This window comes from Canis lupus, chromosome 8 (assembly GCF_048164855.1).
Source record: "Canis lupus baileyi chromosome 8, mCanLup2.hap1, whole genome shotgun sequence".
Taxonomy (NCBI): Eukaryota; Metazoa; Chordata; class Mammalia; order Carnivora; family Canidae; genus Canis; species Canis lupus.
The window spans coordinates 23,115,655-23,141,472 of record NC_132845.1 but is presented as its reverse complement, the minus strand read 5'-3'; the positions used below and the strand labels follow the sequence as shown (position 1 = coordinate 23,141,472).

The 25,818-nt window shown below is 45.9% G+C and overlaps 1 protein-coding gene across 10 annotated transcripts in view; it reads right to left on the bottom strand.

Annotated features, from left to right (window-relative positions):
- Positions 1 to 25,818, bottom strand: part of SLC44A3 (solute carrier family 44 member 3) — a 112,233-nt gene that overhangs the window by 60,696 nt on the left and 25,719 nt on the right. For 9 of the 10 annotated variants that reach the window (XR_012035115.1, XM_072834595.1, XM_072834592.1 and 6 more), the window contains exons 6-10: positions 22,299 to 22,459; positions 20,156 to 20,245; positions 18,792 to 18,916; positions 14,401 to 14,587; positions 2,947 to 3,112 (exon numbers count right to left, since the gene is read on the bottom strand). Coding sequence is in view for 9 of the 10 variants with exons in the window: in XM_072834595.1 (XP_072690696.1) it covers positions 2,947 to 3,112; positions 14,401 to 14,587; positions 18,792 to 18,916; positions 20,156 to 20,245; positions 22,299 to 22,459 (729 nt within the window). In the remaining variant the exon portion in view is untranslated. The remainder of the gene's footprint in view (positions 1 to 2,946; positions 3,113 to 14,400; positions 14,588 to 18,791; positions 18,917 to 20,155; positions 20,246 to 22,298; positions 22,460 to 25,818) is intronic. The other variant, XM_072834600.1, reaches the window with a different exon arrangement.

Genomic DNA, 25,818 nt, shown 5'->3' with positions numbered 1-25,818 from the left:
CTGGGAAATTTTCTTTGATCACTTCCTCCTTTCTCCTTCCTTTGTTCTCTATTTTTGGAACTTGTATTAGTCAGATGTTGAGTCTCCAAAATGTATCCTCTAATTTTTTATCCATCCTTTATTTTCCATCTCTTTGTCTTTTTGCTCTACCTTCTATAACAATTTTTCAATTTTATATTTTAATTCTTCAGAAGGAAATTTTCACTTTTGCAATATTTTTTATAAATTTATTTTTTATTGGTGTTCAATTTGTCAGCATATAGAATAACACCCAGTGCTCATCCCGTCAAGTGCCCACCTCAGTGTCCGTCACCCAGTCACCCCCAACCCCCGCCCACTTCCGCTTCTACCACCCCTAGTTCATTTCCCAGAGTTAGGAGTCTCTCATGTTCTGTCTCCCTTTCTGATATTTCCACTCATTTTTTTCTCCTTTCCCCTTTATTCCCTTTCACTATTTTTTATATTCCCCAAATGAATGAGACCATATAATGTTTGTCCTTCTCCGATTGACTTATTTCACTCAGCATAATACCCTCCAGTTCCAACCACGTCGAAGCAAATGGTGGGTATTTGTCGTTTCTAATGGCTGAGGAATATTCCATTGTGTATATAGACCACATCTTCTTTATCCATTCATCTGTCGATGGACACCGAGGCTCCTTCCACAGTTTGGCTACTGTGGACATTGCTGCTAAAAACATCGGGGTGCAGGTGTCCCGGCATTTCATTGCATCTGTATCTTTGGGGTAAATCCCCAGCAGTGCAATTGCTGGGTCGTAGGGCAGATCTATTTTGAACTCTTTGAGGAACCTCCACACGGTTTTCCAGATGCAATCATATTTTTAATGACTAAGATGCCTTTCATTTTTTTTCTTGGTACCTATTTTATGGATGCAGTATTTCTTTATTCTTTCTGAGGATATTATAGGGTTTTTGTGGAGTTCTTTTTTGGTCATTTTCTTCTGCTTGCATTGTCTCTATTTCCCTTAAATTCCCTTTGTTTTGTTCATTTTGATCTTTTTCTTTCACTGGAGGTTTTTCTGTGAATGTTGAATCATCACTGACTACTAATTTATATCTAAGACCGAGGCACTAAAGAGTGAATTGGAAGCTCTGTATGAGGGGTGACAGTTGTCTGGTTCAGTCAAGGAATCATTTCACTGGGGATCCCCTCCCCCACCACACGGCATTATCTGCAGGTCTTTACTTTGGGTTGGTAATTTCTCCAAAGAAGAATCCTCTAATCTCTTGCCAGGGGAATATCAACCTGGCTGTCAGCATCCTAGGAGCTGAGCCATGGAATGCATGTTGGTGGCAGTGGGGGTCCTCACTATTCAGTATTTAGACTTTTACTTATCTGCCCTTCTTTCAGTACAGAGCCTTACCTCCAGCTTCAGTGGTGCCAGATACCCCAAGGTCTGGACCCTTTCTGGTTTACCCGTCCAGAAAGCAAAGCTCCTGTCTTCTGTTGGCTTGGAGAAGGGGCCCTGGAGCCTAACTGTTCCTTAGGCAGTCCTATAACTAACCTTCAGAAATACATTTTACACTTGAATTCCTGGGCCTCTCTAGGTATTTGTGGCTCAAATCAGCCTGTATCTTATTTTCACCTCCTCTCTCCACGGTCACCCGCCGCCCCCCCCCCCCCCCCCCCGCCCCAGATGAGCCTTGCTAGGTTTGTCCTTCTCAGCTTCGTAGCTACTCATCCATCCTCTCTGCAGCTTTCAACATCTGGTTGATTATTTCTTTTCTCTGTCATTTCCTTTTCTATTGTCCTTGTGTGTTTATGCTTCTTTCATTCGTTCTTTCATGATTTGGAGAGGGAGAGGAGTTGGGGTAGGAGGAGGGATTAGAGATACAGATACATGCTTCACTGGAAGTCCAAACCAAAAGCCCCTATTGAAAATGGTTTGGTTTTGTGATTCTAAGATAACACAAAATCACTATTGTCAGACAGATGTTAGCTGCTGGTGCAACATGGTTAGAATAATCTTTGCTCCCCTACTCAGGAGCAAGCAGCACACCACCCACCTCCAGTGGCTCTGAGGTTCTCAAGGCCAAGGACTATAAGCTCTGTGTGCATCCTACAGAGTCTCTGATGATGAAAGCTCTCAAACAACACCCCTGTATTAAAACCCACAGTGCTCCTTATTGTCGGGAGGTAATTGCTCATTGGGATGAATCATCCCTGGTTGACTTTCTTACCCCCACGAATATTCATGCTTATCTGCTCATTTGGTCTGGGAGATTAGAGGAGGATCAGCCCTATCATGAAATAAACTTCCTGTCCTCAGTCCAACCCTGTCATTGTCCTGGCCTGCTCTACTTGCCTGTGGTTTTATCCTTGCCCCATGGAGAGTCACACACACAAATGAGGTAAAAAGTTCGGGTGTGTGTGTGTCCTCCATTATTTTGATGAGGTAATGGGATGAGAACACTTAACTAAGTATCATGGTGAACAAAGAAGTAATTAATTCACTAGTACTTAAGTATATGAACACAAACTATATTTTATTGCTATATACAATTTCCTTAGGATTTAAAATTATTTTCCAAGAAAACATTTTCCTCATTTTACACAAGATAAATAATGCTCACAGAACTTACTGAAGTGTGTTCCAAATAGACCAGTATTTTTTTTAAGTTTGAAGTCAAAAAGAATGGATACTTACAGAAGTCAACCTTTCCTTTCCGACGTTTTCAACTCTAAGCAGTTGGATTATACCCCTGTTTTGCTTTCCTATGCATTTTCTAGTTTAAGGCAAAAGAGCTTGGAAATGTGACAAATTTAAGGTATAATATTTCTTTTCACTTCCAAAGGAGCATCCTGCTCTGATTTTTACCTTAGGTCTTACTCCTGCCAACCCCTTTTAAAACTCCAAAGTATCTTTCATGATACTTGACATGAAGGATGTAGACAAATCAAGAGCAGTAACATGCAAGACCTACCTGTTGAAGTAGCAAGTGACCAGTGCCCCAGCTATAGTCATCTGCTGGCATGTGAGGATGAATTCGCTGGTCCAGATGAGGCCAATTAAATGGTACCACCACATATACCGAATGCCTACAAGAGGCTGATATTCCACTTGGCCACCTTCAATAACCTGTGCAGCTCCTAAAGTTTAAAACACAAACATGCTTTACCTCAATGTTTGCCCAACCATGGGAGATGATTCAATGGGCCATACTTCCTTGTAGCTGGCCGTTAGCATTATGTAGACTCACAGATGCCAAAGTAAAGTTGGAAGCATCCACCCTAATTTGATATCTTCATAGCAAAAATTGAAAAATGAGAACACACTTTTAACTTATGAGTAATATCAATAACAATATTCATGATGACTGATGGGTAGGTAATTTGTGAGACACTTGAACTATACAAACTCTAAGGCTCATCCCACTTTGTAGAAAGGAAAACTGAGGTTTGGGAGAGTCAGGAAACTTTTTTTTTTTTTTTAAGATTGTATGTATTTATTCATGAGAGACACAGAGAGAGGCAGAGACACAGGCAAAGGGAGAAGCAGGCTCCTGAGCCTGATGCGGGACTCAATCCCTGGACCCTGAGATTACGATGTGAGCCAAAGGCAGATGCTCAACCACCGAGCCACCCAGGTGTCCTGAGTCAAGAAACTTTTGATAAACTCACTGCTCATGATCAGTGAAAGGAGAATATAAATCCTGATATGCCAGATTCTAAAATTTATAGTTTTTCTACCACACTTCTTTATGATACAAACAAAACTTGTTATGTGGGTGAAATCACACAAAGCCATTGGGACTATAGCCTAGAACTCTGGTTCACCAAAACTTTAGAGTTTATAAAAGACCCAAGAAGCTTCATTTTTTCAAAGGGGTTTATTTCAGATTTCACTGCAAGGACAAACTCTTCTAGCACATTTAAAAAACCTATTGGGTCTCAATGGTAACTTTCCAGTTCATATCTCAGCTTGAGCCTTTCCTGGTTAGCCCAAGGCAAGATATTTAGTCTCCTTAAGTATAATGTCCATTTCCTGCTGGTAGTTGGAATGAGATTACATGGTAAATGCTTAATATAGGGTCTGGTCCATAAAAATTTCATTCCATAAATGATAATGATTGCATGAAGTTTCAGGAGCTCAATATTGTGTTAAACCAGGACAGCAGGGTCATCCCGGCAGTGCTCTACCTTTGACATGGCTATACCCTCTTTTATTTGCCCTCAGCTAAAGAAGCCCCTGAATTAGCTCTCAATTCAATTCAGTTCAGGTTGGATTTAGTAAATCCAAATCCCAGCTGTGTGGCTGTTTGATTTCTAGATGTTCTCCATTATGTGTTTAGAATAAACCACTGTTATGTAAGAAGACAGGCACTTCAGTCTTTAGCAAAGCCTACAACTTGAACAGCATTTAAAGGTAGTTTCATATTTTCCTTTATAGCTATAAATTGGTTTTAGGTTCATAATTCACGTGTCTATAGACATTCACAATAGGGTCCCTGCAGAGGAAGTGGGAGAAGATAATCATACTGTAGAGCAATCTGATTCCATGGACCACGGCTAGCCTTAGTTCCTTAGGCTCTGTGTTCTGCTGAACAAGAGTCACATTGTGAGAAACAGTGGGGAGGCTTGATTTACAGATTAGTTAATATTTATTGAGCACTGGGCTCTTTCTGGCTTGGAAGCAATCTCTGTTTCAGGTACGGCACTGATAAACATTTATGCTTTTCCAAAATGGGTGTGTTTCAGGAAAGCATTCCCAGGGCTATCGGAGCTGACCCTTCACCACTAACACAGTTTAGGTAGATCGGGTCAGTGGAGACTTGGGAGAATCACTTCATCGAATATCAGAAGTGACCAGGGCCAGTCAACAAGCACACTGTTACTTCCTGCCAGGTCAAGTCCTGGGGATAGACTACAGTTTTGCAAAAACAGGTCTACAACAAAACAAATAGTTTGGGGGTGGAAAATGTTCCCACAGAACAAGAGGAATGCTTTCTTTGACAGATGAAAGGTAAATACAGAGGCCCCGGATGCTAAAGGGGAATGGTCTCTCTTCTTGGCTGCCCTGCACTGTCAGGGGCACACTCACATATATTCCAGCTTGGCACACTGATGGCCCTAGCGACTGGAGAGTGGCTAAAGTGATAAGCCAAGGTTCATACCAGCCTTCAAGCCCTTGGCATTCCCCAAAGAAGCAGAAGCCGAGCAGCAGTAAGCTTGTAAGTTACTCTGGTCATTGCTGTTTTATTTTATTTTATTTTTAAAAAATATTTTATTTATTTATTCATGAGAGAGGCAGAGACACAGGCAGAGGGAGAAGCAGGCTCCATGCAGGGAGCCCGACATGACACTCGATCCCAGGACCCTGGGATCACACCCTGAGTCAAAGGCAGACGCTCAACCGCTGAGCCACCCTGGCATTCCTGGTCATTGCTGTTTTAGAGTCTCTTTGTCTAAGCCACCTTCTATTTGTTCCTCTGGTTCGGTTATAGCAGGCTGTTTACAGACTTTCCTTGAGATTAGGGTTTCACAACTTCTCAACAAACCAACTGACATTTTGGTGCAGATAATCCTTATTTGGGGGTGGGAGACTACCCTGCACACTGTAGGATGGTTAGCATTAATCCTGGCCTCTACCCACTAGATGCCAGGAGCAACTTTCCTCCCCACCTCCAGTTATGAACCAAAAGGTCTCCAGACATTGCCAAATGCCACCTGGGGGACAAACCTACTGCTCCAAAACCTCTGCTTTAGGCAAACCTTCTCTGAAGAATCAGGCGTTGTGGCCTCAGAGAGAAAGCCTGGAAAGGGGTGGTTGCAGCCTGTGGGTGGGGCAGGCGTGGTCATGCGCACAAGACTGCCCTCTCCTGGAGGACGGTGTCCGTGCAAGCGAGAGCCCTCAGAGGACCAGCCCCTTTGTTGCTAGACTGTTTCACTCTAGCTACCTACTAGATAACAGGAACTGGACTTCAGGTAGATCCCAAGATAGGATAGCTCCCAGGGATGATGGTGCAAAGGGCACTGAATTGGGAGAGGACTCGGTCCCACTCTCAGCTTTGACACATGTGATAAGCAACCTGGGCCTTTGTCCTCTCATTGTCAAGGAGAATATGGTGGACAAGATGAACCCTGAGGCAGTGGTTACAGGCTTGGGCTTGAGTCCCACAGGCTGAGATTCATATCTCTGCACCATCCCCTAATGGCCAACCAGCCTCAGGCAGGTCACCTTGGAACACCTCTGTTCCATCACTTGTAATGTGAAGACACTAATACCCGCTCCTTGCACGCTTGGTGACCCCGTCCACTCTTGTGACTCCGAGTACCACACCCGCAGCTGCTATGGGATAAAGTGGGTAAGACACTTGGAAGAGTGAGTACCCAATACAGGGGTAGCTATAACTGAAATACAGGTAAAGAGAATTCCAGCTCTGGAGTTAGCAAAAATTTTTTAAAAAGATTTTATGTATTTACTTGACACAGAAAGAGAGGATAAGCAGGGGGAGTGGGAGCTGGAAAGGCAGAAGCAGGCTCCCCGCTGAGCAGGGAGCCCAACGTGGGGCTCCATCCTAGGACCCTGGGATCCTTACCTGAGCCGAAGGCAGCCCTTAACTGACTGAGCTCCCCAGGTGCGCCTGGAGTTAACAAATATTTATTAAGCATCTACTGCAGGTTGGAATGATTCTGGACATTAGCCATTAAGGGGGGAACATGAAAGAAGCAAATAAAGAATCAGAAAGAAGACCCCATCTGAGTGACTATCAGGAACTCACATGGTGCTTTACCAGTCTCTCCATCTCCCCTTCAACTTCTAAAGGTTTTTCCCCATTGCCACTCTCTGTCGATGGAGACCTACTTCTAGTTTCCAGGAGAAAAGGGAGCAATTGGCAAGCTTCTGCGGGTGCCTACCCCCAACAGCTTACCTGGTCAGCATGAGCCGTAGCCTGACCCCCACTTAATGTGATAAACTGTCCGTAATCCTCCTCCAGATCCCCCCCCCCCAATCTTCTGATGACAGCTCTTCAGCAATTCTCGCCTCCTGCTTCCTTCACCTAAGTATTCCTCTCGATGGAATCATTTTTAACCATCTCTCGTCTTTGAAAGAAAAACAAACCCTACTCTTGACTCTCCTCCTCTTGCTTCCTTGCCATTTCTCTGTTCCTCTATAAAAACATTTTTAAGGTTATATATTTATTTATTTTAATATAATCTCTACCCCCAATGTGGGGCTAGAACTCATGACCCCAAGACCTAGCGTTCCACGCTCCTCTGAGTGAGCCAGCCAGGTGCCCCTTTGCTCCTCTTTTGTGGCCAAACTGCTCAGGATTGTGTCTACATACACTTCAATCCTTTTCTCCCTCTTCAAGCCACTCGGATCGTGATCCACTCCCCTCAGATTTCACTGAAGCCGTTTTGTTGCTAAATTCAGTGGTCAGTCCTCAGGTCTTACCTCGCTTAGCAGTAGCATTTGACACATCGGACGCCACTAACATGTCCCTGGCGTCCTTCACCCGAACTCCAGGACACTTTCCATCCTCCTGGGGCTGCTCCTGGCCGGCCTCAGTTTCTGTTCCTCCTCAGCTCCAGAATCTCTTCCACTGAAGGTCCCCGAAACAAGTCCTTTCTACTCCTGTGGTGTTAAATATCATTTATATGCTCCCCAATTCCCAAATGTAGATCTCTAGCTCGGATGGCTCCAGAAATCTCAGGTTCAAACTGCTCATCCCCCGCTTGACATCTCCATCTGGCTGCCAAGAAGATGTCTCAGTTAACATAATCAAAACCTATATAATCCCCCATAAAATGCTCCATTCAGAGTCTTGCCCCCTCTCAGCTGACGGCAGTCCCATCCTCCAGTTGCTCAGTGTCACCTCTAGATCTCTCCTCCACACCTCTCCACTAATATATCAGGAAATCCTTCAGAATAGACTCAGAATCTGATATGTCACACCTCATCCATTATTATGCCAGCATCATCTCCTCCCCGGATGGCTGTTAGAATGTACATCAGATCACGTCACTATTCTGCTTAAAACTGTAATGACTTCCCAGGTCAGATCAGAACCAGAGTTCCCATAAAGGCTACAAGGCCCAAGGATCTGACCCCATGCTCTCTCTGACCCCCTGTTGACCCACGCTCTCCCTTAACCATCCCACTCCAGCGGAAGGGGTCTGCTCGCTGTTTCCCCAGTACCCTTGCCTCTTGCTGTTCCCTTTGCCAAGAACACTGTCCCTTCCCTTATATGGCCTCATGGCTCTGCCCTTACCTCCTTCAAATCTTTGCTCACGTCACCCCAAAGAAGTCCTCCTCACTCACCGCATTTAAAATTACTCTCCCCCTTAAGCATTTCTCATTCCTTCTCTCTGCTTTCTCTCCATACCACTTATTAACTTTTAATGTACTATAAAATTCACTTATTTTATTTAACACCCATCCTCCCTAGCTTCCAAACTAGAAGGAAAGCTGTATTTTTCTAAAACAGGGTCTGATACAGTAAATGTTCAATAAACATTTATTGAATGAACAAATAAATGAATGAATCAACTTTCCTCAATATATCCTATGTATACATAAATAAATCCAATATATCTTATATCCCTAATAATCTTATTATAGAGATCTGAGACCATTTTCTGGATATCATCAATATCAACTGGAGGAAAGTTATCATGAAGCTAGTTATAAGTCCAGGTATTATATACAAGCTTCAAAGCATTTTGAAAGATTAAGGTGATACTCATGATCATATAAATGGCAGTTTCTCAAGGAAGGCAGACCAGCCGGTTGGGATAATTTCCCAAAGGAAGAAGGTCCAACTTGGAAGGACTCAGCTTTCTAGTACATTCTATACTTTGGCCTCTTCCAGCAAATTGGCTCAGGTGTCCCACTGACATCCCTCCTGCCTGTGTCTCCCACTGGCTCAGCTTCTGCTCTGATGGCATGCAGATTAGGGAAAAAGAGAAGAAAATCTCACTGACATAGAGTCTGGGATTTACCAAGTTCATTCTGTGTATACATCTCATTTAATACAGCACTAATGCGAATTCACTCACTGATTCAGGGCACACTTTCTGAAGTCATTTGGGGGCTGCAGGCTGAGTTGAGAAACACAGAAAAAAAAAAAAAAAGACATGGCCCTTGCCCTCAAGATGTTCGTATGCTAGTGGGATGGTAACGCATGAGTCAGTATCTTGCAATACTGTTCTTGGTAGGACTCGTCACCATGGGACATATACTATATTTACTTACTTATTCCCTCTCTCCCCACTCACTGTCCTGCTCATGGCTGTACTTCTAGTTTCCAGGCCAGCGGTAGTAAGCACGCAGTGAAGAGCTATTGAAAGAATGAAGAATATAAAAAAAAAAAAAATGCCAGGAAAATGAAGAAGCAATACAAAGTATGCCTGGAGAATTTATAGATTGTCTAAGAAACAATGCTCCAAACAATTCCTGGAGAATGACTAGCTCCCCAGGCAGTTTGGGGTAGAGAGCTAGGGTGCAGTTCATGAAGAGGAGGTGTTTCCAGATGAAGGTCACAGCAGGTGCAAAGGCACAAAGATGTCCATGGAGATGGTTTTCCTTTGCACTTTCCCAACGGCGACCATAAACTTCAACAAAGCAGGAGCTGTTTCAGATCTCTTTTGTGCAAGCTCCCTCTGCCCGTCCCTAGGACAGGTCTGGGCTGCTAGGAGGCCTTATCTTCTCAAATTCTCAGACTTTAAAAAAGAAGACAATTTTCTTTTAGACTATGTTCTCAAATATGCCAGGCAGAGCACAGACTAAAGCTGAAGCTAGTGCCAGATACTCCTTAGTCAACGGGAATTCCCAACATAAGGGACATACATGGTCCCTCATTTGCAAAGCAAAGCTCTGGCCTCATTTCATCCTCCTCACATCCCTGTGCAGCAGCTGGGGAAAGCCTCACTTTTCCATTGTGAAAAATGGGAAAAGGGAAGCACAGAATATTATCATACAAGGAAGGCCAGAGCCAGCCTGGATGCTGGGTCCCTTGATGGGAAACCTGCCCGTCCCTACTGCCTCCTTCCCAAGCATGGCCCTTTGCCTGTCCCAAGAACCTGAACACATCCCTGCTATTACCTTTCTAACCACAGCACCTGGGGAGGGGAAGTGCCACCCTAAGATGGGCTTCAGCCACTGTTGACTCTGGGGCTTCCGGGGTCAACCTTATCGACATCTGGGCCTAATGAGGCCACATGGGCTCCTTCCACCCTGCCACCTGTACCTGCCGGGATCCCAAGGTCATTACAGGGTTCACTTTTCCCTCATTGGATTTTTGTAGTCATTGTCACGTGCTGGTAGCAGACAGTTCCCCAGAGGCTAATAAATGTCCTTGCTGGAGGGCCTGGATAAGGTCTGCTGAAACAATCCCCAAACAAGCCAGAACTTGTCAACTAGCTCAGATACTGGTTTATAGTCACTAGAGAAGCAGCTGGGCAAAAACAACCCAAGTTCACTTTTTCTGTATCTCTTTTTCTTTTTTTACACATTAAAATGTTAGTTCGTTCAACCACCTGACATGATAAAAAGCTCCTAACTACCCGCTGAGGACAGTTAGGAGCCCCTGCTTCCTGGCCCAGGGGGCATGGACTGGACAAATGGAGGGTTCTATAGCTGCCGGAGGGGACGTGGAGTGAGACGACCAGGTGCTGTGCTGACCTCTCTGACCCCCACGTCACCTGGCTTCTTTGCACAAGCTCCCACGGCAGCTCCCAGCCTCCCATAAGAGCAGCTGGGGCGTCTCTCGACGGTCAAAATGACATGAAACAACGAAGTGACCTGCCAGCCCCTGAGTGGTGGCTCTGGCACTGAGTGAAAAGGCCTTTGAGAACAAAGGAGTTCTGTGCGCCTGGCGCGGCCCACAGGAGAATGGCAAGGAGAGTCAGGTGGCCAGAGGGGACAGCCAGTCTGGCTCTCAGGATGCTTGAGCCCGGGGAGGAGGGACACCGTGGCTCGGTGGGACACCTGCTCTCCTGGAAAGCGGAAGGGCAGCTAGCAGCGGGCCTCCCTCGGGTCCCAGGCACCCGGCTTTGGTTTTGTCTCCTGCCCCTCTGCTCCTCACCCTCTTGCTGGTTCCCTCCGTCCACTGACAAGGATGGCCACACTGGAGTACGTGACCTCCCGGGCGACCCGCGGAGTCCCTTACCTGGCTCCCTGCCTCTCCTGCTCACAGCGCTGGGGCAGATGCTGTTTCCTGCCCCTCAGCCCTGAGCCCAACCTGGGCCTGACGGGGAACTGAAGGGACAGCACGCTGGCAGCCCACCTGTGAGGTGGCCCTGGGACCTGGTCCTCTCCGACTGCACCCCTCACTCAGGACTGGCTCTCTCCTGTCCTCTGTGGCCAGGCCCTCTCCTGGTGTTTGTGACCCCTATGGAACCCCCTTTGGCTTCCTTCTGTATTTTCTGATCTGGCAATTTCTAGCCCATCCTGTGCGAAGCCTTCCCTGACTCACCCTGTGGGGTGGAGCCTGGGTCCGGTGCTCTCGGAGCTCCCCAAATCCCTCCTATGGTGACATTCATCAACCTGCACCATGAGCACGTTTAACTGTCCGTCCTGCTCGACTCTCAGTGCTGTGAGGAGACCACCCCTCCTCCCCAGCGCCCGGCCTAGGCCCTCGGCCCCACCTGCTCCCCTAACACTTGTGAATTAAAAGGCAAGAACAAATGAACGTGCCCTGCTCCAGAGTACTGTGGGTTAACCACAGGGACGATCTCCTTCAGCCAGACTCACAGCCCAGGGGACGGTGTGGGGGAGAGGGCGGCCGTGCCCCAGAGGCTGGAGGAGGAAGGAAGGTTCTTCCCTGGTCCTGAGTCATATTTCCATGACCTCACCCTTTCTCTGGTGATTCTTTAGGGCCAGGGTTCAGATACCACAGTCACTACCCCGGGTGTCATGCCCTGCCGCCCGCTGCTACCCGTCACTCCCAGCCCACCCTGGCTTCGACCTCTGGCCCTGCCATGCTGTCCTGTAACCACAGACCCCAAACAACATTATGGGCACAGGCCACATCCGCCAGCCCCCGCTGTGGCCGCAGCACTGCTTTCACTTGACACAAAACTGAGGAGGCCCACCTTTTATCCCAGACACGGGAAACGTGAGATGGTGGAGGGCGCACGGGTCCCAGCCTAGGGCTCTGGAGCCAGAGAGCCTCGCACTTCCTAGCTGTGTGACCTTCCACGAACCGAGTACTCAGAACCTCAATTCTCTTGCCCAGAACTTGAGCATAACAACATATATGACAAAAGGGGACTGCAATGCTGAAAGCAGACAACCGAAGAAAGCTCCTAACGCCGAGCCTGGAGTTTGGGCCCTGGCCAACAAATGCTTGCTTGCCTGCATGTACCAAGGCCACTGCCCTCCTTTCTGAGCGGGACCGAGACTCCTTCAAAGGAGCAAAATAGAACCGTTCAGTGTTACCCTAGCTGAGACTTCTAATTGTCCCCTAATATCTGTTCTTCGCCTTTTCTCGGCAATTGAACCTCTAATTTTTTTTTAACTGTGCGTGGCTGCCCCCGATGCAACTGCATCTCCTTTCCTCCCTCGCAGGAAGGTGTTGCTGTATAACTAGGATCTGGCCAGTGGGGTGGAAGTGTCAGTGCTGTCACGGCTTCTAGAAGGGGTGAGAGAGGGAAGGGCGGCTCACCTTTGTCCCCACCACCTTCCTAATGGCTGGAGAAGGATATAGCTGGAGCCTGAGTGTCCATTTCAGTCACCGGATGGAAGCAAGTGGTAGAGGGTGTCAGCCACAAGAACACAAGCACCTACGGCCTCCATCTCTAGAGGACCACGTTGGCATGGGGCTCTTCCTTGTGGACTTCCTTTACGTAAGAGAGAAATTACCTAATATCTTATTTAAGCCACTGATTGTTTGAGCCTTCTGTTACTTCCAGACAAACCTCATCCTGATTGATTACAGTCCCGTCTGCTCAACCAAGGTTTCTTCCGGGATGATTATTCTGAGTTCCCTGCAGATCTTCAGAAAGCTTCCAGAGAAGAAAAGAAGAGTGCTCTGGCAGTGTCTTCCGAGCTGGGAGTATGGGCTGTACCTTCCAGGGGGCCTCCTGACGATCTTGAGCAAGCTCCGATGGGTCAGTTTTCTCCAGAGGAGAGGGAAGAAATCCCAGTTTACTAAGAATCTACTACACAGCAGTTGTTCTTACATTTTTGACCAGAGCCAACAGGGGACAAAATAAACTTGATGAAAGAGTAAGGAATTACAGTAGCTTTGCTGATTTGACATCCGCCGTGGTTCTTATCCATCTGGTGACAGGCTCGGAAGGCAACTTACTCTTTGGTACTCCCATCCGAGTGTGAATGTGGTTCTTAACCAAATCAGTCAGAGGAGTTAGAGCAGACGGAGAACGGGGCCACTCAAGGTGTGTCTACAGCCTGGCTGCCTGTCCTCACCCTGCTTGCTCCTAGCCCGCAGTGAGATGAGGAGCTTGCGCCAGCACATAGACCAGCTGCTTGACGAAGCCCACTACTTCATTCTGACATTTCCCCCCCATTGCAAGATTCCTCAATAAAGGAGTAATATATATCCTGACAGAAGCTCATTATCTCATTTCAAACAGTACTTTAAATACCACTTCTTTGCCCTGTTATGGGGCCTCAACAAAATATAGTTTGCCCCACCTCAAGCCAAGTGAATCAAGATCTCGGAGGATGGAGGCACCTGGATGGCTCAGCTGGTGAAGTGTCTACCTTCGGTTCAGGTCATGATCTTGGGGTCCTGGGCTAAAGCCCGGCATTGGGCTCCCCGCTAAGCAGGAAGCCTGCTTCTCTCTCTCCCTCGGCCACCCCCCCTACTTATGCTCTCTTTCTCAAATAAATAAATAAAATATTTTTTTAAAAAAAGATCTCTGAGGATGGGGCCCAGGCCAGTGTATTTTAATAATAAAGCCCCTTAGCTGACTCTGAGGAATCCTCTGGTAGAAAACCACTGAAGAGAGACAACAGGAGGGTGGGCGACTCAGGACCGTCTTCTCAGGACCTAGGCGATGTGAACTTCCATATGCACTCGCTTCAAACTTACGCGGCTCTACTGAGCAGTCCTATTAACAGACTTTAATAGGACATTCTTCTTGATCACCTAATTTGAGAGGAGTTGGCAAATTGCCTCAGATAAAATCTAAATCCTTCCTTCTAGAGGCTTTTGTTCATATTGTAGTTTTTCCGAAAGCTCTTCCAGTCCTTACTGAATTTATTCCTCTTGTGAAACAAACCCAGTTTCTTTAAAGCCAGTATAAAAGAGGGAAAGGATTTTCCTGCTTCCCCCCATGACAGAGCCCCTGGCACCATCCCCGCTGTCATCAGACGCCTCTCACCGCACAGGAGATCAGGTCCCTACGTAAACAGGCCAATGGCTCTAAAGTGCACAGCTCTGAGATGAAGGACCCACTGCGCTTACCTGCAGTTCCCAGGCTCAGCAGCACAGCCACCCAGAGGACCCAGAAGAAGATAAGGATGGCAAAAGTCCATAGTGGTTGGAACAGCAAGAAAGGAGAGCTGCTGATGGCTTTATTTATGACTTGGAAAAGTTCAGTTGTCAATTTTATTCTCTTTCTGAAGACAAAAATCAAGCTGAGCACAACTGCCTGGTGAGAAAGAGGTTAGACTAAATTACTCAAAATAATGAACATCCAAGAAGAGCTTAACGCAAACCTTAATATTTCACTGATATCTCAGCAAACAGCTCTTTGAGATAGCTACTCACTACTTTTATTATAATGGAACAGAAAAATATATTTTTTTAATTTTTAAAAAATATTTTATTTATTTATTCATGAAAGACAGAGAAAGAGAAGCAGGGACAGAGGCAGAGGGAGAAGCAGGCTCCCTTGTGGGGAGCCCGATGCAGGACTCAATCCAGCGACCCTGGGATCACGCCCTGAGCTGAAGGCTGACGCTCAACCACTGAGCCATCCAGGCGTCCCCAGAAAAATTTTCAAGTCCTAATTGAGCATCTACTATGTGCTGGTCCCTATGCTGACCCTGCAGCTGTACCAGTGAACAAGGCACAATCCCTCACCTAAGGGAACATGCAGAGAACAAGAGAAAATGCAAACAAGTCCTGTAGGGTCAGAGAACCATCTTCTAACCCTTGCCTCATCACCACAATATCCGAGAGACTCAGAGAATGCTCAAGGACTGCAAAAGGCAAGGAATGCAAGTAGGAGGGGAAAGGACAGTGATCGTGCCTCAAAGCAACCTTCTGAGCCTTTTTCTATCGGCTCTGGCCCCCCTCCATGGAGATTATATGTTAAATTCACCCTCGCACCCAAGCCCAGCTGCCTGCACCTCCTCACACCCTTCACAGGCAGGCTCCGCACGGACTAGTCTCCACCTGCCATCCACCCTCACACCCTCCCTAGAGTCTGGCACCCGGATCTCTGTCCACTCCTCTTTCCTTAAAACTGTCTCCTCCCTTGACTTCTGTGAATGCTCTTCTGGCTCTCCTCCTACTCCTTCCGCTGTTGTTTCTCAGAGTCTTTCGGGGCTATCTCCTGTTCCTCTGTGGTCTTAGCATCCTTCCTAGAGGCTGATAACCTTATTACAAATAAGAACCTCTAGCCTCGGGGCGCCTGGGTGGTTCAGTTGGTTAAGAATCTGCCTTTGGCTCAGGGCCCTGGGATGGAGCCCAGCATCAGGCTCCCTGATCAGCGGGGAGTCTGCTTCTCCCTCTCCCTTTGCTCCCTCACTCAGGCTTGTGCTTTCTCAAATAAATAAATAAAATCTTAAAAAAAGAAGAAGAAAAAAAGAACCTCCAGCCTCACCCTTCTCTAGGTGCTGGATGAGTAAGCATGTCAGTTCCTGGCCAGGCTGTGAACTTCCAACAGTCTCTCAAATTTAACTCGTCCTGAACCAAATTCATTATCTTCACATAAAAATCTCCTCTTTCTTCTAGATTCCCTATTCCAGTGGCCCTAATTTTTCTGGACTGTCCAAGAATGAGTTTCCTCTCCTGTGCGTTTCCATATCATCCCAAACTTACCAGTTGTAGCTCTCAGCATTTTCTACTGCAAATGTTTACTCATCTGAATTTCCCATTAGATTAAGCTCCCTGAGAGCAGAGCCATCCTTTAACGTCAAGGACGGCCCAGTGCCCAGTGCACAGCACCATCCCAGTTGCCTGTGTTCGGCTTCCCAGATCTGTCTCTATTCCCACAGTTGATCACGGCTCAAGTCTTATTATCCTCAATCATCTGTACCCCAAAAACATCCTCGAGCCTCTGCTTTTTTTTTTGAGCCTCTGCTTTTAATCCCCTTGGCTCCCAACTCCTGTTCTTTTCCCTCCTCTAACCCAAAGCTAAAGGGATCTTTGTAAAGGATAGAATCAATGATGTCATCTCCCAGCTCAAAATCCCTCAACAGTTACCCATGCTTCTGGATAAAGATCAAAGTCATTATCATCACAGATCAGGACCTTCCTGGCATGGATGGTCCTTCTTTGTACGGGCTCTCAGGCTTCTGCCAGGGGAACATCCCACAGGTCCCACTCATGTCCATGTGACCCCACATGTGCCATTCCTTTAGCTTAGAATACCCTTTATCTCCCAGCTGGGCTGAGGCATTCCTGGGCCACAGGATCTTACAGTCCAGTAGAGGAGAGTCAAGGGAAGGAGGGATGACCCAATCTGCTCCCAGAGCTGGGACCAGAGCCTCCTGACCCAGCTGTAGCATGTCAGGGGGAGCCAGGGAAGAGGCCTGGATACCCTAAAGCTGTAAAGGCTAGGTAGGAATTTCCAACTCTGCATTTTCAATGCCTACTACTATCAATAAGAAAAAGCAACTTTTTTTTTTTTGGTCTTACTTAAAATTTTCATGAAGCAAAATAATATGATCTCTAGGTAAATACACTTGGCTTCTAGCTCCCAAGTGGAAAGCTAACATGTGCGTATTTAAATGCATGTGTGTTTTGCAAGTTATATATATGCATAAAATATTCCTCTCACACTCCCGAGTACACTGCAGGGATGTTCATTACAAGTGCAGAGTCTCTAATCTGTCACTCTCCCCAGTCTCATCGGGGATCAGCAGGACCTAATGGGGGGTGTGGGCGAGGCTGGGCTGGGGGGCAGGACTGACTCACCATGGTGGCCACGTCTTGACTTCACTCTTCTGGGGTCTAAGCCTCAGGGAGCTGCCTTTCAGCCTGTACTCCTAGGCTGATGCCCTGAGGTGTGCATTTAATGCCACTCACCCTCTCTTCTCATCACTGCTAGGGCTTTTGGTGAAACTATTTATATAATATTCACAGGCAGCCCCCATCTCCCCAGAACAATGTCTTCAAGTTGATTTGTAAGGTAGCTTCTATGGACTCAGGAGATGGGAACATATCCCACCCAGGTGTCCTGGTAGCAGACTAGGATCTCCCTGGGAGATCTTCACTACATGGGAGTGTCAGGGTAAGGAGTGGTGACCAATGTGCCATGTGAATGGTGCGTGAGCTGCCGTTTGCTTCTACCCTCTGTCCCAGCACCTGAACAGTCCTCACAGACAAGGTGGCAACAGCCTCTCTGCCTTCACAGCCTTCCCTCTTGCTAACTTTACACTCAGTGAGGAGGAGAAGCCACCCCTGACTCTGGAGTCTGGTGCCATTAAAGGTTCAGTGTGTGGAGACAAAGGAAGCCCTGTGGAGGACTCAGGGAGAAGGCTGGCTCTCCCCCCAGCTCGGAGCCCTGCCCCCCACCCCCTCCCCACTGCCCAACAGCTCCAGTGTCAGCCTGGGGTACAGAGGGGGTCCTTTTTCCTCCAGGCTCATTCACAGGCCCTGGAATGGCTGTGGGCCCGGTCCCTGCCTGGGGCAGGACAAATTGGGAACTTTCCTTAATCATACACTTGTTCCCTGAGATGCCTTCCATGTGAAGAACACAAACCTGAAACCTCACTAGAAAGGAGAAAATGTGGAGACTACCAAATATGGGAATGAAGGCTCTCCTGGGAAGAGAAGTGGGCTGGTGAGAGTCTGCTTTGCTGGAAGAGCGAAAGGGCCTGTGGGAACCCTGGCCGCTGCGCACCCACAGACCGTGAATAAGCAACACGCCGGCAGGAATGGGCAGGAATGGCCATGATCGCCTAAAATCAACTCCAGCCCCCCTCCGGGACCTTGGGATTCTAGTGCTTTTAATGCCCCCCTGGGGAGTGACCCGAATGATTTTGGGCTGCCAACCTCCCTCTCCTCCCTCCCGCAACAACCCGGATCTGCTGCCTCAACACTCTGCCAGTTTTTAACTGGGGAGTTCTGGCGGGGGGTGATGGGGGCAGGTGGTAGGTTCTCTGAGAACCAAAATAATCCAGTGGCCAGCAGGTCTGGAAATAAAGGGTTCTCTGTGTTCAAGGGCAGTAGAAGCTGTCACACCCGGAGCATCCACTGGCTGGAGGGGGAGGCTCCTCGCAAACAGGAAACAGGAACTGTGGTAAGTCGGCCCCCTCCCCCGACCCCACAGTGTCCACCTTATGGCCGCTTGAGGGTAAAAATGGTTCTACTGTATTCAAGGAAAATGAATCAGCACAAGTAACAAATCAACCTCTGAGTGATGGCAGAAATGACTTGGGAAGAAGGTAGGCCTTTTTTTTCCTGTTTTTTAAAGGCTTTGATTTATTCTACGGAGGTACTGCGAATCAAAAAGAGAACACACTGAACATGTATGTCCATTCACCCTACTATTATGTATGCATACTCTGAGGTCAAAAAAAAACCAAAAAACAAATTCTAGTTGTTTTGGGTTAAACTCTAATTATTCGGATTTCAGAGTCCTAGCAGGCTCCTTGACCTCCTGCTGGAAGGGCGTTTCTTACCGTGATTACTGTAGATACAATAGCAAACCCCAGCAAACACTTCATATTTTCCCTTTCTGTGTCCAATTCTATGCTGAGGTCATGGGTATAGTCGTAATACAGCCACCATAAGACACCACAGACAACTAGAAAGCAAAACACCAGGGCAGCTCAGCACACAGGCATGGGGTAACCGCCCCCCACCCTCAGCATGTGGGCCACGCACGGAGTGGCCTGGCTCGGATAGTGGGTCCCACAGGCCCAGGGCTTTATGTGGAACCACTGACCCTCTGGAGGAGCTGGCCAGGGCCAGGGTAGCCTCTCCAAACCACCCGGACCTGCAGTGGCTGCTTGTCTTTGGGAGGCACAGGGAAGTGATTCCAGAACACAGGTGCATCCTGTCAGCCCAGCCTACAGACTGGGGAAGAAAGTGCATGGGCAGGGCAGTGAGGGGAACAACATTTAAGTCCAAAATCTAGAACTGCCCAACGAGCTCCACTGGTGATGACCCCTGCGGGAACCTGGACATCAGCACGGCACTCACAACACTAGGTGGATACCCTGACATTGCAAATGCTCTCCATTTAAGCACCGCATGCCACCTACACCACCACCATGGTGACTACAGAGGTCACATTTGTCTTAACTTGGCCTAGGTGGGAAAGTGTCATCGTTGCTGTGTCTGTCCTCCAGCATGGCACGCTGTGCAACTATGAGCTGTACGGCCCTAAGTCGCTGAGGGCAGAGCTGATCATTCAGGGGAAAGAAACCCTACAGTCATACCAATTATTATAAGTTCAAGCATCCCATGTCAGCTGGTAAATTGATGCTCCTTCAAACCTCCTGGGTGCCCCACCTCTCAGGCCCCCTTTCCTGACAAACCCTGTATGGACCCACCCACATTCCAGCAACAAAAGGGGAACCAGTGGGCACAGGAGAAGGTCTTTGGGACCTAAGCCCCAGCTTAGGACCTGAATCTTTTTAGACTGGTGGGAGCCTTTGCATGACAGCTGTGGGGACCCATGAATCCATGGCTGATATGAAAGTTCAAAAGACATTTTTAAAAGAAGGCATTCTTTCCAACAAGTCTTGGAGTCGTCTGTTAAAGGCATGGCCACTAGGATTGCTGGACTGGCAGGCCCATCTCAGCAGCAGCAGAGTACAGCAGTGACAATAGACTGGCATCAACTTTCCTATTATGTGCATGACATAAGCAACTCCGTCTGTCCTCTCTGACTCAGTTTTCCCATATGTGAAATGATGGGGTTGGATGAGAGACTCTCTGAGACTTATTTAGCTCAAAAATGCCAACTTTTTAAGTTCCATACCTAGTGGAAAGGCTTTTCATTTAATCAAAAGGAAATCAATCAAGTGGAAATACTTACGCAACAGTCCGGAAATAATCAGTGCAATGAAAATCTGAACCAGAAGGGTGGTGATGAATCGGAAGGTGAACATCATGCCCAAAGACAAGGCTGAAAAATTAAGCAAAACATATAAACCCCAACAGCAATCAAGGTGTGAGGGTAATGATGCCAGGGCTATCATGATGCCCAGAAGAGGGAGTGCTAAGGATTTCCTTCAATTTCTGAATATCTTAAACATCGACTAAACAAAAATAACAAGACACACCCAGGGCACTCTCTGAGGCATATACAAGTTCAATCTGCTACAGTAAGCCAATATCTAAAGCCCTAGCATTCTTCTTGAATTAAAAAGAAAAAATTTCTTTTGTTAATCAGGTCTTATTTTCAAATACCCAATATTATTTTTTTAATGAATTAATTTGAGAGAGGGAGAAAGGGAGGGCATGAGCAGGGGGAGGGACAGAGGGAGAAGGAGAAGGACAAGCAGACTCCCCACTAAGCACGGAGCCCAATTCCAGAACACGACCTGAGCCTAAGTCATACGCTTAACTGACCAAGCCACCCAAAGGCCCCCCCAAATGTTTTTTTTAAGTCCACATGAACCTTTAAAATTTTTTTTTTTTTGCCATACTTAACTCTTTTGACTTCTTATTGGGCTTATGTAAAGTTTTAACTTTAAATGTTCTCATGCTCATGTATCTTTACTAAATATGAAAAATCAATGCCTTTAGAAATGAAAAATTTAGGGTTCTAATTTTTCAGTAAGCTGTATATGTAAAAAATCTGCACACTACTTTCCAGTTCTTGGGGTTTTAAGCTTATTATTTTATGTTAAGCATATCAGTGAATTTATATATGGTTTTACTTTTTTGCTAAACAACAAATCAGGATTACATATGAATAGTTTGGTGTTGTGGTTAAGAACATGGATTTGAGGAGCAAAATACATTTGGGTTTAAGTCTCAGCCATGCCACCTCCTCTAGTCATCACCTGACTTCAGTCAAGTCACTTAACCTCTGTAAGCCTGTTTCCCCCTCCTACAAATGGTGATAGAATTCTGATGAGGTGTTAATGAGTTAAGAGAAAGCATGATGCCTGGCACATTTGGGTTGTAAGAAATAGGGAAGTTACATAATGGTGAAGAGTTAGGCATCCCCAAGCATTCAGAAAGTAGTGATCCTTTGGTTATGAAATTGCGGAAAATTCAGCCTGTAAATTGACAGAATCATGGCTGACCAAAGAATTTTTCAACCAAAAGGCTGGGGAGCAGCCACTGGAGAAGGGGTAGGTGGTAGGCCATTACTACAGCCCACATTGGCAGAATGTGCTAACTTGTTCAAAGACAAAGTTGACTCTTTTTTCTTTTTAAGACTTTATTTATTTATTCATGAGAGACACAGAGAGAGAGGCAGAGACACAGGCAGAGGGAGAAGCAGGCTCCATGCAGGGAACCTGACGTGGGACTCGATCCTGGGACTCCAGGATCACACCCTGAGCCAAAGGCAGGCGCTAAACTGCTGAGCCACCCAGGGATCCTGACAAAGTTGACTCTTAAAGGGGCTCATCATGTTGAAAGAGAGCAAATAGGAAGTTAAGGGGTCAAGAGTCGGGGTAGCTGCTTCCAGAAATGCCAGGAAGAGGCATGTCCCAGCTTGAGGCCTTGACCTGCCTACAACCCAATGCAGGCAGTTGGCTGCATCAGGCCATTGCTGTGTGATGTTACTTAACAAGGATGCACATGCCTCCTTCCCTTGCTCACCAAGCAGCCTTCTGATCTGGCTTGCCTGTGGGGACAGGGCATTCTGGCCAGAAGATGTGCATTTCTGGTTCCCCTGACAGTTGAACTTTTCATGGCCAGCTTGCGAACTGCTTTGCACATCCACCCTTACACAGAACTGAGAACCAGGCTCTGAACACGGCTGCTATATTCAGGCAGCCCACACTCGGTGAGGCCTCTTGGCAGAGCCCAGCTGGTGTTTCCCTAATTCTATTGTCCCCTCTCCCATCTGAGCCTAAAAACATTGAAAATATTTATGAAGAAAATACGCGAAGTTTTATCTTTAAGTCAGAGGCTAATTTTCATTGTACAAATATGTAAGCGCTAGAAACTGTGGCACAGACACTGCAAGAAAATTTACAAGAAAATTAATTGAAAATTACCTAAGGCGAGGATACACAGGCCGAGGATTGTGTCCCTTCCGGACATGATCCCACTTAGGATTCGATGGAGGATGTCGACATCGTTTATCAAAACAGACGCAAATGAGGAATAGCACTCAGGGGTCCGAGGGACACATCGGTTAAACAAAGGAAAAGACTTGCTACGAAAGAACAGAAGGCAAAGATGTTTATTAAGCTAACTCAAAAAAAAAAAAAAAGCCATCTGTATTTAGAATTCTCAACAACCAAGAAAACCTTCGATCTGCAGAAATAAGAAGTTGTTTAGCATCCTGTTTGCAAAGTACACTCTGGAAAGCTGGGCAACTGTGCTCTGCGCCAGGAAGCAGCTGATGCTCTGGGTGGGAGTGATGATGGGGACCCGGAGAAAGCAGAAATCTGCACTTGGAGAGTGACACTTGGGACTCCCCTGTCTTGGCCCTTCTCAGATGCAAACTACCAACTCCAACTCGAGCACTGCAGCATGTCTTTAAGGAGCTGTTAGACACAAGGGCTGGCTCCATCGGAAGCTGCGTGGATGAAACAACCAGCTTTACTCTAAGGAGACGGATGAGGCTTGAGAGGCCTGCTCCAAACAGAATGCGTACTTGTGAGGGATGAATGTATGAATAAAGCTGTGATTGATAACTGCCTTGGGTAGAAGAAAAAGCTGACCTTTTGGGGCCCCTTCCTGAAATATAAAAAATGTTCATGGATGTTCATCTTAATGACTCTTAATGAGGCCACAAGCACCTTCTTTCTTTCCTTCTGTGGGTTCTGCCTTTTTTTCCCTCCGTGGGTCCCACCAGTGCAAATAATCCCAGCTCAAGAAGTGTCAAATTATCTGACAAATTGCAAAAACCAACCACTTTTTGAAATGTGTGAAGATGAAACATGGGAGACCCCAAATGCAAACAATACTGTATTGTCCATGAAGTAAAAATGGCTTCTGAACTTTCAATGAATACAACATAGAACATAGGGAAGAATCTTTCCCAGGAAGTCACATTACAGAAATAGTTCCTGAGTCACTGGATAGTGATTCAAGAGAAGGGTAATACAAATAAGCAGCTTTTTCCTAATTAATCAATTTGAAAGTGTAATATATTCACATGGCCCAAATCCCAAAAGGTACAATAGAACAAATAAACTGTGGGAAATAGCAGTGTTTTTTCTCTTTGAAGAAAAATACATTTTTCTCAGGCAGCCATTGTTTTGATACATCATTCTATTCTTTCTCTCTTTTTTAAAGATTTATTTAGACAGAGAGAGTGCTCATGTGTGAATAAGCAGGGGGAAGGGGTGGGGGGAGTGGAGAGAGAGAATCTTGAAGCAGATTCCCTGCTAAGCATGGAGCCCAAGACTGGGCTCGATCCCAGGACCCTGAGATCAGGACCTGAGCCAAAATCAAGAGTTGGCCACTTAATCAACCGAGCCACCCAGAAGACCCTAATCTTTTTTTTTTTTTTTTAAAGTAAACTCTACGCCCAACGTGGGGCTCAAATTCACAACCCTGAGATCAAGAGTCCCATGTTCTACCTACTGAGCCAGCCAGGTGCCCCTCTGCATAATATCATTTTAGAGACTTTTAAAAACATATGTGAATGTATTAGGAAATGTAAACAGAAGTTTGCATCTGAAGCTCAAAGACAATAGAAATTATACCCTAAAATGAGATGCTAGACCCTATCTTGCTGGGCTTGCCAAAAAAAAAAAAAAAAAAAAAAGTTAGAAAATTGGTTAGATTCACAAACTCCTGACCCACACTGAGAATATAAAAGGGTTGGGAGTTGGAGATTAGGACATTTTAGAAAAAAATTCTAATTTTGAAGTAATTTTTGAGCTACAGAAAACTTGCAAAGATGCTACGGAGAGTTCCTTTGTATATTTCACTCACCTTTCCTAACATCTTATATAACGTAACCACAGTACTTTTGTGAAAATGAGGAAATTAAAAAAAAAAAAAAAGGAAATGAGGAAATTAGTATTGGTACTATACTATTAACTAAACTACAGTCTTTACTTGGATTTTACCACTTTTCACAGATGTCCTTTTACTTCTCTTCCAGAATACAATCCAGGATGCCATGCTGCACTTAGTTGTCGGGTCTCCTTTGGTCTATGACAATTTCTTAGTTTTTGTTTCCCACGACCTTGACACTTTTGAAGATTCATGGTCTGGTATTTGATAAATTGTCTCTAATGTTTTCTCATAATTAGATTGCAGTTATGGGTTTGGGGAAGAACACCACAGAGATGAAGTTCTCTTTCCATAGAATACTGGGGAACATGACAGCAACATGACATCACTGGTCAAGTTAAACTTGATCATTTGTTAAGGTGTTTGATATCTACCAGGTTTCTCCACTGTCATTATCTTTCTATATTTTTGGGGAGTGAGTCACTAAGCCCAGCTCACTCTCAGGGGGAGGGAAATTAAGTGGCAAGTATTTACACACACTATTTGTAGTAAATATTTCTGTAAAGATTTATCCCTCTGTGCTGTGCCCTCCTCCCACTTACTTATCCAATCATGGATATTTACTTTATTCTTTAGGTTATAATCTAGTATGATTGTTATTTATTCTATTGCTCCAATCATTCCAGCTTTGGCCACTAGGAGGTCTTTCAGGTTGGTCCCTGGGTAATTTGACATGCCCCACCGTTTTTTGTTTCTGTGGGCACATCCTCACTTTTTGGTTCTGCAAGATTATGCCATGTTTATCTTGTATTTTACTTATCCAAGCCCTAAAAATCAGTCATTTCTCCAAGGAACTCTCAGAAAATGGTATTTAGAAACCAATATCTGGGTACTAGGTATGCTCATTGCAACTGAGGTGTCACTGATCCTAAGTCCCCTTATAATCAACCCTGCTAAGTACTGTCAGAATGCTAATTAGTACCCCTGTGAGAAACAAAATTACCAACTAGAGCATGGTGCTTATGTACAGTTATTTTTGCTTTTCATTCACAGTATTTAGTCACAAAGCTGTTTTCCAAAGTTACTTAAGTCAGCTCCTTTTCTCTCATCTCCCTCCAGTGAGGTTATGTCACACATTTGTATTAAGTTAAATTCATTTGTCAAGTCTGCATTCTTGATACCTTGGTTGATTTTATTTTTTATTTGGATACAGTAAAGTTGACTCTGTATAGGTATTGATAGGTACACTGAATCATGTCAAAGAACAGTTCTAAAAAGCTTTTCATTTGTTTTGTTTTTATTTTTTGAGAGAGAGAATTTTCATGTGAATCCATTCCTGTTCCCAAGGGAGAGAGGGTGAGGGTTACCACTCCTGAGTCACTTGAGAAGTGTTTCCTAGAAAACTCAGAGGGCTTAGATGACCCCATGTGTGGTTAAGGTCTGAGCCCTGAGAAGTGGAGGCTAGTGTCCTTAATGTTCAAGAGAGCTACATGGAAAACTGTGGGGCCCTTAGCAGAAAGAGGATAGAAGTGGCTGCTTAATGTCCCAGGTCCAGGGAACTTAGCAAACGACCAGCCAGAGCAGAGTTGCATTTGACCACAT